This window comes from Pollachius pollachius, assembly GCF_949987615.1.
Source record: "Pollachius pollachius genome assembly, chromosome: 2".
NCBI classification, from domain to species: domain Eukaryota; kingdom Metazoa; phylum Chordata; class Actinopteri; order Gadiformes; family Gadidae; genus Pollachius; species Pollachius pollachius.
This window is the reverse complement of record NC_136935.1, coordinates 37,965,925-37,986,580: the sequence shown is the minus strand read 5'-3', so window position 1 is coordinate 37,986,580 and position 20,656 is coordinate 37,965,925. Positions and strand designations below refer to the sequence as shown.

Sequence of the window (20,656 nt, the reverse complement as noted above, 5' to 3'; positions counted from 1 at the left end):
AAGGAGAGGAAAAAACATGGTTAAGTTTCAGCAACAATACAGAGCATAATTTGTAATTATTTTAGGGGATAATTTGTCTGAGAGGAAGAATCTTGAGAGTCGTGATAGGGTTGTGATTTGTCTGTTTGGAGCAGGCTTTGATGTGACTGGAGGGATGAGATGAGTGATGTGATTGGCTGGATGAGATAATGGTGGAAGAAAATACCTTGCAGGCTCAAAAGTGGACCAATGTAGGTCATTTGTTACGTCAATCTGAATGCCTAAAAGCACACACATGCATGCGCATGCACACACACGCACGCACGCACGCACGCACGCACGCACGCACACACACACACACACACACACACACACACACACACACACACACACACACACACACACACACACACACACACACACACACACACACACACACACACACACACACACACACACACACATAGGCACTTTAAGAGCACATAGGCATGTGTTCTTAATGTGCCCAACATCAATATTGGGTCATTTTGGTTTCATCGTCGAGCACATTCCATGGTAGGACAGCTATAAACGATATGACATACCATCCACACACACACATACACACACTCAAACACACGCACGCACGCACCCACACACACACAGACACACAGACACGCAAGCACGCAAACACACACAAGCACACATTAAGAAATGATCATATATGAACACTCACACACACACACACCCTCCCCCCCACACACACACACAAGTACACACTATCGCACACACACATTAATGTAAACATTTATGACACGTTCATACACACACATAAGGCTAAAATCACAAGACCAAGATGTTATGCTGCTGTGCTTTACAGCTGAGCTTAACAGCTTTTGTCTTAAGCAGTAAACTAGATTGTTGGCTAGCTCCATATCTGGACAATAGTAGCACGCACCACATATACAGATATACCACACAAATGCAGCCCTGCCCCCACAACTACTGTCCTGCCCCACAAATACAGCCCTGCCCCCACAACTACAACCGTGTCCCCACAAATACAGTCCTGTCATTACAGATACTACCCCGTCCCCACAACTACAACCCTGTCCCCACAAATAAAGCCCTGTCCTCTCAAATACAGTCCTGTCATTACAGATACAGCCCTGTCCCCAAAACAACAACAACCTGTCATTACAGATACAGCTCTGTCCCCACAAATAGAGTTCTGTCATTACAGATACAGTCCTGTCCCCAAAAATACAGCCCTGTCCACTCAAATACAGTCTTGTCATTACAAATACAGCCCTGTCTACTCAAATACAGTCTTGTCATTACAAATACAGTCCTGTCCACTCAAATACAGTCTTGTCATTACAAATACAGTCCTGTCCCAACAAATCCAGCCTTGTTCCAAGAAATACAGTTCTGCCCCCACAAATACAGTCCTTACAGTCCTGTCCCCCTAAAAAAATGCCCTATTCCCATAATGATTGACATCTGAATAACCATACCCCACACACCATACATACAGCCCTACCATCCATCGTTTCTCCCAAAGAAGATCCTTGCAGCCACAGGGAATGAAGCCCAAATCAGCTGAGAGAAAACAGGATTTATATAACGCTGGCTCAATATTTATTTCATTTGGATCAATATTTCCCTTGATGGGTCGGATAGTGGCTTGGGGTGGAGGTGAAGTTAGGAGGGTCCCAGGCCTAGAGGTAAGACGGGGAGGGATGTAGAGGGAGACTGAAAGAGAAAGATTAGTGTGCCTGTGTTGTCTTTATGTGTGTGTGCAAATGTGCATTTGTGTGTGTTTGTGTGTGTTTGTGTGTGTGTGTGTGTGTGTGTGTGTGTGTGTGTGTGTGTGTGTGTGTGTGTGTGTGTGTGTGTAGGTGTGTGTGTGTGTGTGTGTGGGTGTGTGTGTATGTGTTTGTGTACCTGCGTATGAGTATCATGTATGGGGTAGAAGCCTTCAGATAAACAACATTATGGATCTACATGTGACGTCTTCATGCATGCGCCCGTGAATGTGTGTGTGTGTGTGTGCGTGTGTGTGAGTGTGTAATGGACCCATGTGCCAGCCTGCTGAAATGTTTTTGGTATTTTGTTTGTCTCTGTGTCCACTGGGTCATGGCTATATATAGAAGAGTATGAAGCATGAATAATTTAGCATAAGCCTCGACCTGCGCACCCAGCCAGACCCGGGACCAATCAATACCCCACCTGGAGAGAGGAGGAGGAGCGAGGAGGAGGAGAAGGAGAGAGAAGGAGGAGAAGGAGGATGGAGGAGAGAGGACGGAGAGCGAGGAGGATGGAGGAGAGAGGAGGTGGGAGGAGGAGGAGCGAAGAGAAGGTGGAGGGAGGAGAAGGAGGAGCGAGAAGGAGAAGAAGGGAGGAGAGAGGAGGAGAGAGGAGGAGGAGCAAGGAGGAGCGATAAGGAGGCGGAGCGAGGAGGAGCGATAAGGAGGAGGAGTGAGGAGGAGCGATAAGGAGGAGGAGCGAGGAGGAGAGAGGAGGAGAATGAGGGAGGAAACGCGAGAAGGAGGAGAAGGAGGAGTGAGGAGAAGGAGGAGTGAGGAGGAGGAGGAGAGAGGAGGAGGAAGATGAGAGGGGAGGGGAGAAGAGAGAGTTGAGGAGCAATTAGGCGGTGAGAAGGAGAGGGGGTGAGGAGCAGGAGAGGTGAGGAGGAGGTAGGTGAGGTGAAAAGAGATGATAAAAGGATAAAAAATGAAGGAAGGAAGGGTATAGGGAGAGGAGAAGGAGAACGGAGCAGAGAGAGAGCAGAGTGATCCCCCTGTACGTAGTCAGATGGTTAGCATTTAGCATTAGCTCCACAACTCTATAGACTTTATACCTTCCAGATAATACAAACAATAATCTATTTGATTCTGCTAGGTTCTGTGCAATAATACAGGTACAGGCACATACCAATAAAGGGCAGTTAGAGAAACAGAATTTTCCCATTACAGCCCCAACAATACCAATACAACTGATTTGGGGAGAATAGATGTTTAATCTAGAATTCATCTCAGAGCGCTAATGATACCGGCACAGAACTGACCGGTCGCCTCACTGCCTTTGCTTTTACCCCGGGAAGGATCTCAAATTGCCCAAAATACCAAATCCTGAACAAACCTTTTAAGGATTAAGCTGTTGAAACAGCCAACCTCGATTATCTGCAACAAGTCTTGTAGACAAGGAAGAACAAGTCAAAGCTGGGGATACGCTTGCAGAATTGTACACGGTCTAAAGCAAGGCTGGTTTACATATGAAATGTGAATAGATTCGAAAACAGCACAATGGCTTACCATTTTGTTTGATGGAATAAATAGGGTAACAAAGGTTTGACCTTGATGCACCTTTGCCACCGAGCCTGATTGACAAGTCTTTATTTCCCTTCTCAAAGAAAGTAAAGAAAAATAAAATTGATCAAAGGTGAAGAATAAAAGAAGGTGAGATATAATAATAATAATAATAATAATAATAATAATAATAATAATAATAATAATAATAATAATAATAATAATAATAATAATAATAATAGCAGAATAAATATATTTTAGTAGACATTGACCAAAACGCAATAGCACAACAGGAGTGGGTAAATATTGTGTATACATTTTCTCATTTAGCCTAAACTTTTATCCAAAGCTCAAATTGTAGCTACAAAAATGATACTGAACTATTATGTAAAGTTTGCATTAAATATCAACAAAATATGTCAAGTTTGCTTCTTCTCTTTCTTTCCTTTTCACATACTCTCGCTAGGCCTATCATAGGCTGTACTGATTTACTGACCGCCATCTCTGTGGCTGATACACACTACACATGTAAAAATGTGCACGCGCACACACACACACACACACACACACACACACACACACACACACACACACACACACACACACACACACACAAACGCACTCGCATCCACATCCACACACAGAAGAAATCACACGAATCACACCCCATTTACATTCACACACACACAAGCATAAGGTTGAGCTGGATATTGCTGTGGACAGTTCAATACAACGCTATGTTATTGTTTAAGGCAACTCATGGCCAATCTTACAATGAATGGCAGCCCAATTGCTAATAATTCTGTATGGTTATAAAAATCCTACCATATAATTCTATACAATTCTATTTTAACAATTCTTCATAATTCTATATACTGTAGATCATTCTACATAACTTTATAATATATATAGAGAGATATTAGTATGTATATAATATATCTATTTTGTGTATAAATTCTATCTAAGTATATATAATTCAATCTAATTATACTTTGTATGAATCATTCCTTATTCTTTCTGATCCTCTAGAATAAACTCTATAGTTAAATATACAATTATTGATGCACTTAGACACAACATCAGTGATGGAACCTGGGTATAAATCGCAGTACGATTTATACCCAGGTTCACAATTTATAATCCTACATAATTTACAATATTTTTTACAATGAATTCTATATAATTCCATATCTTGCCATCTCATATGCTAGCCAGTGACGGGAGAGGAAGACACAAAGAGAGAGACAGAGAGACAGAGAGAGACACTCAAACCCATCCGGTTCAGCCATTTAGAGACAGGATTAGCTCACTATTATTTGTGAACAGTGCTGCCTGCCCTGTTGGAAGGCAAGTAGGACACCATTCCAGTTCCACAAGACAATGTATCGATATAAATATCATTAACATAATGAATTATACTACACACACTCACAGTACTAAAGCACACATGCGCCCACTGAAGCACAAACACACACACACACACACACACCCCCACACACACAAACACACACGCACACACCCTCACACTCACAAAGATAGACAACCATAGACAGACAGGTAATCAACCTGACATGAGAAGTAAACCCTAAAAAACACATACTTTATAATGTTTATTAAGGGAGGGAAAAATACGTAGGGCTCCGTTCTGATATAGCTTTGTTCTCATAGGAATCTCTTAGGATTATTTTCTCTATAAGGGTCCACACATTGCCCAAAATAAACACAGATATTCAACATTAGAATTTTGGCAAAAGTTGGTCAACGCTGATTTGGGATGTTCACTAACGACAGAACAAGATTTCACCCGACAACCACCGATAACCCCCTACTGGTCGGGCACACTGGCCGAAGGTTGGTGCTTTATGCTAATCACTAGGGAAGTGTGCAAGCACCTCTAGGGCTCTCTCTTGTATGGCTCTATTCTCCTGGCTCTGCTGTCTCACATATCTATTCTAGTAGAGCCATATTCTCCAAGGAATCTATTCTCTTACGGCTCTTTACTCTTTGGGAGCTATTCTAATAGAGCTATATTGTGTTAGGGCTCTATTCTAGTAGAGCACGTTTGGGCACTATTTGAGTAGAGCTATATTTTAGTAGAGCTCTTTTGTCACAGGACTGTATTCTCTTTGGGCTCTAATCGAGCAGAGCTCTACTCTATCTAATAGTGCTCTTTCCTCATTGAGTATTTTAATAGAGCTATATCTTAGCAGAGATCTATTCGAATAGAGCTTTATTTTGGCAGAGCTATATTCTTGAAGGGCTTTTTATTGTGAAGCCACATAAAAGCTGTAGTGAATTCGTTTTTGGCCAGCTATCACGAAGGACACTGGGAGATATTATTCTCGGTAAACGGTACTTTTACCGAGATTATTAGGTACTTTTAACATTTGTATATTCCTCAAGGTAAATATATGTTACCATGTCGTTATTAAAACCCACTTGTAACACTTTTTTTGTGAGGAGAATTCAAATGAAAAAAAGATACTGTGTCCAGGTATTTGCTTTATATTAATGCTCATTCTATTCCTGAATTCGTTCCCATTTCATAAAAGGTGAAACCTTTTTTTTAATAAGCAAAGGAATAAAGGAAGGGCAAGGTGTATCTTATCCTCTGCGTCTTATTGAATTATTAAGTGGCCACCTGAAACCAAACGCCCCCTCACAGCCAACCTGGCTTTCTAATGTTCTCTGCCATGAGAGAAGGTTATGAAAAGAGTAATGAATATATTTTTGGCATTCCTGATCAGGCTAAGCAGCATAAAACCTTCACCCCAAAGGGAAGGCCACAGTCTCCAGAAATCCTTTTCATTCCCTCAAACACTGCACACTGCGTTCTCAGTCTTTTTTCCACAACACAAGTGCAGTTGTTGTCTGCCAGAGGCCGCTATGCATTTAAAACCCAACAGAGAAACACCACCTGAAACTAAAAAAACATCAAACTATTGATACTTCTCAGAGTGGAGAGGAAGGAGGGCTGAAGAGGAGGAGCGGAGGGGTGGATAGAAAGGGTCGGAGTGAAGGGGCGCAGAGAAAGGGAGGAGTGGAGGGGAAGGAGGAATCAAAGAGGAGAGCAGAGGAGGAAACGGGAAGAAGCAGAGAGGAGAGGTGATGAGAAGCGTGACGAGGGGAAGCAGGGTCCTAATGCACCTTACAGCAACCCACGGGTCTGCGGTTGCCTCAGGGTCAAGGCAGATTAAACGGCCGGGGGGGGGGTGAGGGACTCGTGGGGGCCATGCAAGCCCAAAGGACTGTGTACTTAGTGTGTTTCCTCCTTCCCTGTGCGGTCGAGGCTCAGCTGCACGGCTGCCGTCTGGTGTCCGTTACAACGATCCCCGTCTCCAGGTACCACACAGACCGGCGCTGCCGCGGCTGCGTGGCACGACGCCGGCGACGGCGCGCTGAATCCCCTCGTTAGCATGAAAGAGGCGCCGAGCCACAGAGCGGCCGCCTCGCGTCCACCCTCATTATCTATCTTAACGCGAGGGGCCCCAGAGGCCCCGGGCTCAAGGAATCAGGTAATGATGGCTCCGCGCACCGGGGAGGGGAAGGCAGGGAGAGTGAATTCCATTCATACAGAAGTTTCAAAGAGTAACGTGAAAAGAAAACAACAATAAGATAAACGAAAAGCCGCAAGGCACAAATTAGGATGTGTTCTTGTTGACAGTGAGGTAATTAGAGATGTGCTTTGAGATCTTTATGATTATGATAATAATGATAATAAGTATTATTATATTAATAGTAATAATAGTAATATTAATAATGTTTTTTTTTAGGAAGCTGAGACAAAGGTATAAAGTAGAATATAGAAAGTCGTTTTTTAGTAGAATACTAATAAATGGCAAAAAAAATCTTCTTAAGCTGACAATAGCAGTAAAATGTGCTGTAAGAGCATTTATTTGAACGCAATCTGTTCGAAATGCCACGGTCACTGATTAGCTATAAAGAGTGAAATGCGCTGTGAGAATATCTGTTTCTAGGTGATTGCGTCTGCCTCTGTATGACACCTTTTGCAATTTACACCACTCTCCGGCTTACTTCTGATCTATCAAAGAATCACTTCCTTGATTTGTTTGAAGAGTTTATATTGCATGTCAATCACGGGAACAGGAAAACAACACTTCTCCAGGGAAACAGAATGTAAGGAGGGGGGGGGGGCGTTTTATTGGCTTGTTTACTTCTCTCTTCTGCTCTCTCTTTGCTCTCAAACCTTATCAATATAACCTCTAAAGACAGTTTAAGATGGAGTGCAACGGATGATTCTGGAACCCATCTTAATATGGTGTTCCCTAACAGTTCACCTCAAATACAGGAAGCAAAACAGAAGCAACCGTTCCCTGAAACCTTGCTCATTCTGTTTCTAATTCTTATTTTGTTGATCTCGTTCCTAGATAGTTATGATCCCAGGTTGAACACCCACAGCGGAGGGAAGAAGGACTGCAAGGAAATAGGTAATGCCGGCACAACGCAAGTCGACGGAGAAAATGAAAGAGTGAATAAGTGATTCACAGAGAAGAAGTGCTCACTCTGTGTTCACGCACACATATATCTACGCACACATATAAACACATGCAACCATGCGCACACATGTACATACACACATACACAGACACACGCAATGACATACACACAAACACACACATACATACACACAAACTCCAAAATTCAGCTCACACGTTGCAAACAATCCCATGCTGCGATTAACAAACGACGTGTTTTCATAATGGCCCTTATTTTTACCATCGTGAGGGAGCCTGTCTGAGTTAAACAGCTCTTGACACTTGACCCTTACCCACCCATCCATCAAGGAGCTTTTGGCTATCAACATCATGATAATAATGACGATGATAATAATAATACTAATTATACTATAATATATAATAATACTAACTGATTATGATAATAGTAAGAATTATTACAATTATAATAATATGATAATAACATAATTGCATTTTTATCATCAGCATAATGGTAATCAGAATAATAATCTGAATAATATTCTGAATATTAATCGGAATCTGAATAATCTTAATCATAACAATAATGTTTAGCAATGTTTACAAAAGTTTGCATTTTACTATTAACTATATATTAATTGTATGAGATGCACGATTAAAATTAATATACTAGTACAGGATATTTTTGTTCCATTTGCGAGGTTGTGTGCAGGCATGTCTCTTTTGTTCCACACTGAAAGACATATTTGAATAGGACAGGTTACTACACACTTACTCTTACTCTGAAAGTCTGACCTACAGAATTCATCAATGTTGTATTTTTAGATGTGTTTTAGGGTAGCTCAGGGTTGTTAAAGTTACTCTCAAACAATCCGACTCCCTCAAACACGCAAATAAATAAATACCGTAAAGCTTGTCTGCTAAAATAGTGTGCTCTCACAGGGTCCAAAGGTGGAGCTACCAGGGATACACCAGTGCCTCCTGCCTTCTTTTAAGTACTTTCTGACATTCCTTAATTCCTAACATTCATTAATGTTCAATTCAAATATAACCAGGTACCACAGATCCACGTTTTTCCTGAGGCAAACACACGTACATCGAGGAACAATTAAAACAAAAAAACTGAAATAAATTAGGTCATCCATCTTCTTTTGATTGAGAGATGGGTTGAGATGGTTGAATAAGTAAGTTAACACTATTGAGATAAGAAAAGAGAGGGAGTTGAAACTAAAGAGTTAACATGGCTGGGTAAGTTAACACTACAGAGTAACCACTACAGAGAGAGTTAACTCTGCAGAGAGTTAACACTACAGAGTTAACACTACAGAGTTAACACTACAGAGAGTTAACATTCCAGAGTCAACACTACAGAGAGTCACTACAGGGGGAGTTAACACTACAGAGTTAACACTACAGAGAGAGTTGACACCACAGAGGGAGTTAACTCTGCAGAGAGTTAACACTACAGAGTTAACACTACAGAGTTAACACTACAGAGAGTTAACATTCCAGAGTCAACACTACAGAGAGAGTCACTACAGGGGGAGTTAACACTACAGAGTTAACACTACAGAGTTAACACTACAGAGAGTTAACATTCCAGAGTCAACACTACAGAGAGAGTCACTACAGGGGGAGTTAACACTACAGAGTTAACACTACAGAGAGTTAACATTCCAGAGTCAACACTTCAGAGAGGGTCACTATAGGGGGAGTTAACACCACAGAGTTAACATTGTTGGGCAAGTTAACACTACAGAGTAAACACTACAGAGAGAGTTAACGCTACAGAGGGAGTTAACACTAGGGATCGACCGATACAGATTTTTTTAGGGCCGATACCGATACAGATTTTTTTTCATCAGCCATAGCCGATAACCGATACTCTGATACCGATTTTCTTGAGCCGATATTTGGAGCCGATAATACCCTGGAAATCCAGAGTTCTCGCGAGAGCACAATTTGAATTTGCTCAGCGAGTCACTCTGGGAACGAGCAATATACTTGTGTATATTCTGGGCCTACCCTGGCCCAGAACATTAATCAATCACATTGATGTATCAATATAGGCGGGCCAAAAGCGTTGCTGTTTTACCGACCGGATACGGCAAGAGTCTTATCTATTGGTTAGCTCCACTGGTCTGGATACGTCACCCCTTGTATTCTTCTGATTGCTCATAGTTTTATCCAATGTGTGTTATCCAGTGATATTTTCAAATGCATGCTTGGTGCCGCCCCTGGAGTTGGGCCATTTTCATTACTCGTTGCCAGACCCTACAGCTTTCTAGATGTGGGTCTGGATTTCCAGGCTAAGCCTCCCTCAATTTACATCATAAAAATGACACAATGATGATAACAAATGTTACAATGTCTCAATTTAAAAAAATTAACATTTATTGAACTGTTTGTAAATCACGCCAAAAAAAAAAAAAAATCGAACGATACTGAAAGAAATATCGGCCGATACGATACACATAAAAAACACAAATATCGGCCGATAATATCGGCTGGCCGATATATCGGTCGATCACTAGTTAACACTTCAGAGTTAACATTGTTGACGCAAGTAAACACTACAGAGAGAGTTAACACTACAGATAGTTAACATTACAGATTAAACACTACAGAGTAATCTAACACTATGGAGTTTACATTACAGAGAGTTAACACTATAGAGTAACACTTTAGAGTAAAGATCCCTACAGAGAGTTAACACTTTTGAGTTCACATTGAGGAGAGAGTTAGCACTACAGTGTGAACATATCAGAGTAAACATCACGACAGAGAGTTGAGTTCACACTACAGAGAGTTGAGTAACCATTAGGTAATTTAACCCTACAAAGTTAGCGAGAGGACTAGAGAGAGTTGGCAAGAGAGAGCGACAGAGAGCGAGAGGGCAAGAGAGAGCGAGAGAGAGCGAGAGAGGGCGCGAGAGATAGTAAATATAGGATGTGACAAACATGAGGTTAAAGCTAGAGCAGGGACAAAACAATCAGCTGCTGCAGATAATAAGCTAAAGTTATGCATGTATTTGTGTGTGTGTGTGTGTGTGTGTGTGTGTGTGTGTGTGTGTGTGTGTGTGTGTGTGTGTGTGTTTGTGTGTGTATGCGTGTGTTTCTTGTTATCATATGATTGTCACATGAAGAGTAGCAGGAAATAGCACTAGACACAAAGATTTCAATTCATTTGAGTATGTAATACATGTTTGTAAGACATGATTGTGGGTGTGTGTGAACCGAAACACAAACTCAATTTTAACTTAAAAACAAACAAATACAATACACAACATTATAATACAGTGTAATAGTCCTAGAATAATCCCTCAAATGTCCTACAATAGTTCTACAACAGACAAAAGGCAATTCTATAGTATATCATATACTATATATTATATATAAACAATACACGTCATGATTATGATGACTATATGACTTGAACAATCTTTCTTGTTTCTTGTTAATTTACTCGTGGAGAAAGGAAAGAAAGCGTGAGGAGAGAATAACAAACAAGACGAAGAATAAACAGTTGAAGACAATGGCAAAGAGAGAGAAGAGAACGAAATCCATTCTCCTCTTAGAAAAAAGACGACAAGGCGGGAAGAAGGAAATAAACTGAAATAACCCCAGGTAGAGAGTTGGAGAGAGAGGGAGGGATAGATTGAGAGGGTGAGAGATATAGAGAGAGGTGGAAAGAGTGAATGAGTGAAAGAGAGAGAGAGATGGAGAGAGAGTGAGAGTATGGCGAGGGGGAGAGATAAAGGTGGATAGAGAGCTGTAGAGTGAGGTGGAGAGAGAGAGTCGGAAAGAAAGACAGAGGCGGTGAGAGATTGGCAGCATCAGAGATGCACTCATTGGCTGACTCTTAACACCAACTCTGTTTCACCAATGGCTACTAAAGGAGCGTTTTGAGCCCGTTTGGTTTGTTGTTTTTATAGCTGCCATGTTGAGAGCACAAGAAACACTAACTATCAGAGAACTAGTAAAGGGAGGTGGGGAGGTGGCGGGCGCTTCCACAGGAGAAACACAACAGACCTGTCAATCAACAAACAAACACTTTAAAGACTTGATAACTATAAAATGAGGTATAGCTTTCAACATGAAAGTAATTAGAGATGCCTCTATGGGTCATATTCATCTTTCAGCCATCAAAGGGTAACTGAGTACAAATAGAAATGCTACTTGCTTTTGGGTTTCAGATGAATTACTGAACTTACTCTGAAAGTCTGACCTACAGAATTCATCAATGTTGTATTTTTAGATGTGTTTTAGGGTAGCTCAGGGTTGTTAAAGTTACTCTCAAACAATCCGACTCCCTCAAACACGCAAATAAATAAATACCTTAAAGCTTGTCTGCTAAAATAGTGTGCTCTCACAGGGTCCAAAGGTGGAGCTACCAGGGAGCTGGTGACACACTGTGTGTGTGTGTGTGTGTGTGTGTGTGTGTGTGTGTGTGTGTGTGTGTGTGTGTGTGTGTGTGTGTGTGTGTGTGTGTCTGTGTGTGTGTGTGTGTGTGTGTGTGTGTGTGTGTGTGTGTGTGTGTGTGTGTGTGTGTGTCTGTGTCTGTGTCTGTGTATTGACTTTCTATGTTGTTCTTTATTATTTTAATAAAGTATATTCCTTTGATGATTTCAATACAAAGACCCAGTGACAAACCTCAGGTCTGTTGAGAAAAAAGAAAAAATATGGATGAAATTCTTAAGGATTACAAAGGTCATCAAGGACCAATTCAAAGAAGCACACATTCTCTCACACACACACACACACACACACACACACACACACACACACACACACACACACACACACATATAGTCACAAGATAAGGGGCCCCTTTTGGGTTTTTTCTGGATATATGCAAGAAAAAAACACATGAACATGAAGAAAAACACTTTTTTTGTAAGAGGAAAGAAAGAAAGGAAAGGAAGTGAAAGGGTCAGGGGAGGAGGAGAGGAGAGGGGTTATAAGACCGTTGCTATAACATAACCTTCATGTTTGACGATACAGAAGTTTTTAAATAACCATCTGGCTCTAAAAAAGCATTCTGATTTCAGAAAAAGCAGGACAATTAACTAACCACCAGACTGCAGCGTAGCACTGGGAACTGGATTGGGTGTAAACATTATTCATAAACATAACTCATTACAGGGAACGGGAAATTGTCACAATACCATTATTAGCCAAGGCATTTATAATACTATTCGATCTTCAATCCAACGATATGACGATGATTGACGGTGGAATCAAACTTAATCAAGTTTTTCCTTTCTCAACATTGAAACTCTTGCATTTGATCTCATCTATCATCCGATCTGAATTAGACTTAGACATTATTGTTATGTTGTTTAGACTGCTGGACTTATCACAAGTGAAGATCTTCATTTCATGCGATACCATTCAAAGAAAGTAGATTATTGAGTGGTCCGCCTGCAGGAGGGGGGGAAAGACGTTTGTTTTTACTTCTGTTTGACTCCCAAACCAAATAGTACTATGTTCAATTCCCAAGGTTCATAGTTAAGCTGTACACATCCAGGACCAGGATGCCCCCAAACCCCATCTGCTCCTTTGTGACACAGTAAAAGTAGTAGTGCTTTAGTAGTAATAGTGAAAAGACTGCTGTTGAACACACAGACTGCTAGTGTGTTAGTCTTTACATAATGACTGAAAAATTATAGTCAACAGACTGTTAGTGAACAGACTGTTTGTCCCCACATAAACACTAGATAGTATTGGTGAACAGACTGCTGGTGACCACACAGACTGCTAGTGTGTAAGTCTTTACATAATGACTAAATAGTAATAGTGAACAGACTGCCTGACCCCACAAAATGACTAGATTGGAATAGTGAACCAACTGCTAGTGAACAGGCTACCTGCTACCACCTCTTCAACAAGCCAACGTGTGGTTCTGGTGGCCTTGAGGTGTGAAGGGAGAAGGTTGTGAGTACACTCTGTGAACCAGGAAATAAATTGTTCTGATGCTCGTATTGACATTCCCTTCTTCCTTTCCGCTGGAATGTGCAGCACGGCGTGTTTGACAGCTAACTAGTGGTGACACACATGTGCATGCATGCGTGTGTGTGTGTGTGTGTGTGTGTGCGCGCCCGTGGAGGCTTCAAATGCAATTTATCAAAGGACATACAAATGCGCACAGATGTGCACACACACACACACAAACACACGACACACATACACACATGCATGCACACACACACACACACACACACACACACACACACACACACACACACACACACACACACACACACATACACAGGGGATCCCCCTGGTCCTACACAACTAGCTCTCGAAGACGAAGAGCAAAGCCTGTCATGTTTACTTATTCAGGAGTATGTGCGTGTGTGCGCGCCAGTGAGTAATATTGTGTAGCGTAGTAAAAGTAATGTCCTATGTATCTAGTTAATGTACTGTAAACAGCATGTACCTTGTAGCCTCGTGCTCTTGTGTTCGACAATGCTGAAAAGTTCAGTAAAGATTTGGCAAATGTGGCCTCATTCTCCCATTCCCACCTCTCCAAAGCCGGCCCACAGCCCACAGCTCCCGCTAACCCTGTCGTTAGTTTCTAATACGGCCATATCCATACAGATACTGCCGCCAAATCAAGACAAAGCGAGTCGAGAAAGCTCCAAACAGGCGTTTCTTTTGTGGCAGACGCTGGTATTGAGAGCCAAGTAGAAGACAGATTATAAAGTGTGGAGGTGACACTGAATGGTTTAAAGCAGCAACTCTTTGTTCCTCTGTAAACAGCCCGTGCTCAAGGCCTTGTCACAAAGGAGCCCCAGCCCTCGTTTTGAATTGCAAATGAGCGTCCATCGACTCTGCATCGGCGTTTGTCTTGACTTCCTGGGAATTCAAAACACCGACACGCGCTTTTCCCGACCTCCTTTTCATCCTCTCTCTCTCATCCCCGGCACCATTCCCCCACAGCCCCTTTAAGTGACTACATTCCCCAGCATGCATTTGGAAGCTAAAGCAGCGGGAGAACCGAGCCCACCACCATGTCTGGGAGGCATGGAGTCTGTGAAGAAACATTACCAGGGTGACAGCCTTCCACCCCACCCCCACCATGAATATGATTGTTGAGGAGATATAGATCATGATGTGATAATGATCATTGCTGTTTTCTGTCAGGCAGTGCTGTGCAGTTACAAACGCACACCCACGCAGGCACACACACACATATACTCACACAAACAGACAAAAACATGAGCATGCATGCATGCACGCACAGACACACACAACACACACACACAAACACAGGCCAGTGGCAAATTCTCAATTGTTTCAATGCAAATAACTTCCACAAAAACAAATACACCTAAAGATATGCGTGCACACACACACACAGACACACATTGATGCGTACACACACACATACATACACAAACGTACACACTCCATACAAACCAAAGCAATAAACAATGTAGAAAATATATCCCACATCACATAAATATGCCTAAGTGTCCTTATATCTGTCTCCGGGCGTGTAATCATTTGGTTTTGTCTTTTTAAAACTTTGAATAGAACCAGATCAGGCAAGCATGGGAGTGTCTTCTGATGAAGAGAGATGGAGGTGTACATGTATTAACTTGTGTATTTACTTTTCCATTTGTGGTCTTAGCTTTATTCTGCAACAATCAACATGTGACAGAATAAATATTCATATTTCATGCCATATTCTTTAATCCAAGTATGCCCTCTAAACTGCTCACTGACATATGCTCATGTTAATATTTGCACGAAATTATGGTTTGATGGCTTCTTTCAACGTTAAGGTTGAAATCAAATATAACAAGTTGTAATTATCTTAGCGCCTCGTGGCAATAGATACCAATTGCTTCAGGTAAAATAAATCAAGGAATCAGGTTGGTTTTGGCACGCTTTTAAGTACATTATGTTATAATGTAATTGCACACAAACACACACGCACACACACACGCACGCACGCACACACAAACGCGGAATACGTTCAGGAATATCACGGTTAAGATACATGAAGATGGGGGCTGTGCTAAGCGAACGATCACACACGATGACAGTATTATCTTCAAATATGGAGGGTCAAACTGGACCTTTTGCACAAAAGCAGCCACTATTGAATAACTGGGAGGAATTTCCTGAGGATGGAGTGCAATAGAGCAAACATTCCTGGGCCTCCCCATGTCTTCTACATGTCCCGTATGTGCACGTGTGCACTGGTTTGTACGTCCTCTACTGTTGCTCGTGACCAAAGTCCCTCCTATCCTAAATAGCAATCTATGTTCAGGGTGCCCCCAATTTACTTACGCAAGTGTTGCTTCCTTTGACAGTGTGTATTTGTATGTGTGTACTTGTGTGTCTCTATGTGCTTATGTGTATGTGTATGTGTGTGTGTGTGTGTGCGTGTGTGTGTGTGTGTGCGTGCATGCGTGCCTGTGTGTAAAAGGTGTGGAAGGGTGACAAACCAAAAACATTAGGGTGAAAAAGCGAGGGGATTAGGGAGGACAGGGAACCATGACACACTTTGGGTTGAACACAACAGTGGGCAGGCACATATGCACACACACAAACACATACATACACACACACACACACACACACAGGCCCAGGAAGCAAGACTTGCGTAAGTAAATTAGGGACAACCTGAACAAAGATTGCTTTTAAGGATAGGAGGGACTTTGGTCACTAGCAAAGGGACGAAATCAAAAAGACCGACAGAATAATAAAGAGATAAAGGGAGTTGGAGAGTGAGAGGGCAAAAAGAGAGTAAGAGCAAAAGCGTGAGCAAGAGTAAGAGAGAGAGAGAGGGAGTGAGAAAACTTTGAAGACTTGCTCACACACACTCACACTCACAAATGTACTGCCAAACCAACACACACATGCATGTGCATGTTTGTATGTGTGATCATGTTTGTGTGTGTGTATGTGTGAACATGTGTGTGCCTGTGTGTATATCTTTCCACATTTTCCACATATGTTTGTAGTATTTGGCTCTTAATAAAAGAATGGCGAGGAGAATGAGCCGGACCAGTTTCAGCATGGTGTGGCACTCCCCATCAGCCCATTACTGAGCTGTCCCCCGTCTGACAGTCAGTATAGAAGGGTAGAGATACAAAAGAGGAGAGAAGATATACTGCAGAGATATTGCAGATAGCAGAATTAGGATACAGTAAAGATCCAGCAGAGCACAGAACATTATAAAGAACAGTTAGGGTGGTGTAGAGAACTGAAATGAGAACAGGAGGCACAGCAGAGGTTTAGTAGAGGTGCAGCAGAGATGTAGCATAAAATAGTAGATAACTGAGCAGTAGAGCAGCGAGCACAGACGGTAGAGTAGATGAGTGGACTCATCCGGCAATCGATCAATAATCAGCATAAAATATTATCTTTCCTCCCCCTCTCCCCCCCCCCCCCCCCCCTACCCCTCTCTCTCTCTCTCTCCCTCTCTCTCTCTCTCTCTCTCTCTCTCTCTCTCTCTCTCTCTCTCTCTCTATCAGGTTCATTCATACAGAGGTTCCTACTGTATGAGTTCATAGACTTTGGGAAGGATTATAATCATTGATACCATAGAATACCTTTAGCCTTTCTGCTTCCATACACAACCAATTCCTCGTGCACTTATGATGCAGCCCAAAGAAAAACACAAACACACAATCAAACACATACATAAACACAGAACCAGACACAGATTACACTGCGTATTATTTAGTAAATAATGCAGTTATACCCTAGTCATGCTCTATCACTGGCCTACATGCATAGGAATTCATATTAACTTGATAGGATAAATAAAAATCGCATAAACGTATTATAACTTGTTCTGGCATTAAAAACAATTTTGTATAACATCCAGAGCAGATACTTTTCTTTTGGATAATTTCCCCCAAGATTTATTTTGGGCTTTGAGTAATTCTTGTTTTGTTGTAGGCTAATTGTAGTTACAATTTAGAAAAAGTTACTTTTTCTAAATTTAAATAATTAAATTAAGACAGTATTTAAAAAACCCTCATAAAATGTATCAAATTATTTGAATTACTACAATTCAATTCAGCGGTTGTGATACTTTACCACAAAATAAAAAATAATAAACTAGCATGATTTTTTTAATTAGACTGCTTAAATAAAGACGAGTTTTAAGTAGAGGCCGGTGGCATATACGTTATTTGCCTACCTGACAAAACAATCCCGAATTTACGGTATTTTGATTTCGTTCAGTCTAAATTAGGGCTTAAGAAAAAACATCCGCCATTCACATGCAAGCGGGCTTCTGTTCTAAAGCAAAACCAGCAGCTTTCCTGCTCTACAGCCCGGCGTTGTGAAAATATGTCTAAATAGAGCGTACCCTTAATACATATACACACCCTCAAGCACGAGCACACGCACATGCATGCACAGGCGCGTACGCACACACACACACACACACACACACACACACACACACACACACACACACACACACACCCTGGTTTTGGCTGAAATATGGGCAATTCGCTACACTTAAATTTCCAATTTTCAGTCAGCACCTTGGCCAATTTACAACGATCATTAAAATATGCCCGGAGGCTGTACTTTTTTATACACCACAGCGAACCTGTGTAATCCAACAGGGAGCAGATATAATGGATTATGATAGGATTTGTATTTTGACTCGAGATCTTGATGTTTTCAGGGAATGTTTTCGCGAACATTAGGAGTGGTTTGATGGTTAAGTGGGTGACAGGTCAAACACAACATCTGGACCTATAGACATTTATCCCGAAACATCTCAAACTGCATCTCTCTCTCTCTCTCTCTCTCTCTCTCTCTCTCTCTCTCTCTCTCTCTCTCTCTCTCTCTCTCTCTCTCTCCCTCTCTCTTCCAATATCTTTCTCTCTCCCTTCCAATACCTCTCTCTCTCCCTCTCTATATCTATCTCTCTCCCTATCTCTCTCCCTCTCTATGTGTCCGTCCGGGGGAGTTTTCCGATAAAAGCCAGATTAGGAGCGGGGTTGAACCGAGGAAACAGGAGAGGTTAAGGGATCAGAGGCGAAGAGTGGGTTATAATCTCGCAATAACATGGAATACACCGTCCTGGCCGGATTAGAGCGGGCTAATGAAACGTCGGACAGGGAGAGGGGTTAAGAGACGTATGGAGGAGAAAAAGCCAAACAGCTCCACGCGGATGTTATTATCATCCGAGAGGCTCTGGAAGGTTACGAAGCAGCCCTCGCGTTTCATTATTTCCTCGATATGTTCTGGGTCGCAAAGCGGATACACTTTTTGAACAAACGTATCGCGTATCAACTGCATCACCAAACACACACACACACACACACACACACACACACACACACACACACACACAGAGTCAATGCGAAAGGCGATGAAGAACCTCAAGAAGATGAAAACTGGCTTATCAAAAATAATGAGCTGTGTACATCTCCACTGTAGAGTTGCGGGTTGGAAACCAAACAGTTCGCCTCGACACTAAGTAGCCGACATTGTTCCATAGCGCTGATGTGTGCGCTTCCTCCACGCATAGAGGCGTTTTCCGTTGCCGACATCCCCCACCTTCCCCCTAAAATACCAAATTATTCTCTCTGACATTTCCCCAATGCAGCAATGCGCACTCCCGCACTCTGATTTTCGAGGGCACCACGGGAGCGCGCACTGCCAAAGCTCTCCGGCTCCGGTTTGGAGGAAGGCGCTCTCCTGCGCGTGTGCGCGCTTCGGTCTTATTTTTTAGATGGGGGATGTTGGTGGGGAGGGGGGGAAGGCAGTGCGCCCTCCCCCCACAAAAAAAATAAGACTGTAGCGCGCACACGCCGAGACCACCGGAGAGCCGTGATTGGCGGAGCCGCAGCTCAATCTGTACACGTGACACGCCCTACTTACAATAAATAAACAGCAATGAAATAACGTTCAATGTAACCCCCTAGAGCATGTAAAACTATACATTGTCCGATCAGTCACAAAACACAAGTCACGAGCCACAAACACAGCCTTTGGAGAACAGTCCACGAGCAACCATTCATCCAAATGTTCCCCCAAACTTGCTAGAGAGAGCATTCGGCAGCGCGTCCAGCGGGAGTCGCTGAGGGCGGAACAAACATGACAGCTCCGCGCTGCGCCCGTGCGACCAGCCATACATTCTCTTTTTGCAACCAGCTTACTAAACGGCCAAAAAACAACCCACAGAGAGACCCCCCTTACGAGCGAGGACCCCTCGCACAATGCCAAACGAGCTTACCTACACAGTGAATGAGTTTGTGCCTCCACGAGTCAAGTTCCTGCCGAAAGCCGCGCCTCTCTACCGTGCATTGCTGCCTCTTGCACAGGCTCGCCATTTTCTATCGGCCCCTCCCGCGGGCGCGCACATAGTGCTAGGTGCTTCCCAGCGCGTCACCAATAGTTTGGAGAGGGCTGCTGCTGCTGGGCGGAGGGCGATGTGAGGGGACGTCGCCGCAGCATCTCTTTCTGTAGTGCTTGCCGGTTTGTCCCACCCACCAAAAAAAAAACTCGCCCCCCCACTTCGGGGTATGATGATGATGCGCCGGGCTGTGGTGTCTGTTAATGTCGCGTGTGTTTTTTTTTAACCGCGTGTTTTTGTTAACTGTGCTTTTTTTTTTTACATCTGCTCCCAAATCACTGCGGCTTAGGCAATGTGTGCCAAAGTGCACGAGGATTTATAACACGTAAGGAATTCGGCTTTGTTGAGATATGAGGCTATGGGCCGCGCGCCGCCCTCTGATAGGATGCGGTTCAGAGGACTGTAGGAGAGGGGAGAATAACAGCATTGTTTTTTAGGAGATGGTCGTGGTGTTAAAATCACAACCTAATGCTGATTGAAGCTCCAGATAGACCTTAAGCACAAACCAGTACAGGGTTAATGGTTATTGTTGATTTCCTAGAATGGTGTTATGGAGGAAATGGCACAGCCTAGGCACTTCCGCTGCTT

The 20,656-nt window shown here is 42.6% G+C and overlaps 1 protein-coding gene across 2 annotated transcripts in view; it reads right to left on the bottom strand.

Annotated features, from left to right (window-relative positions):
- Positions 1–20,045, bottom strand: part of lcor (ligand dependent nuclear receptor corepressor) — a gene marked incomplete at its 5' end in the record, with an annotated part of 43,749 nt that extends 23,704 nt beyond the window's left edge. For both annotated transcript variants that reach the window (XM_079731086.1, XM_079731087.1), the window contains one exon: positions 19,949–20,045. In XM_079731086.1, coding sequence (XP_079587212.1) covers positions 19,949–20,045 — 97 coding nt within the window. The remainder of the gene's footprint in view (positions 1–19,948) is intronic.
- Between the last annotated feature and the right edge of the window lie 611 nt (positions 20,046–20,656).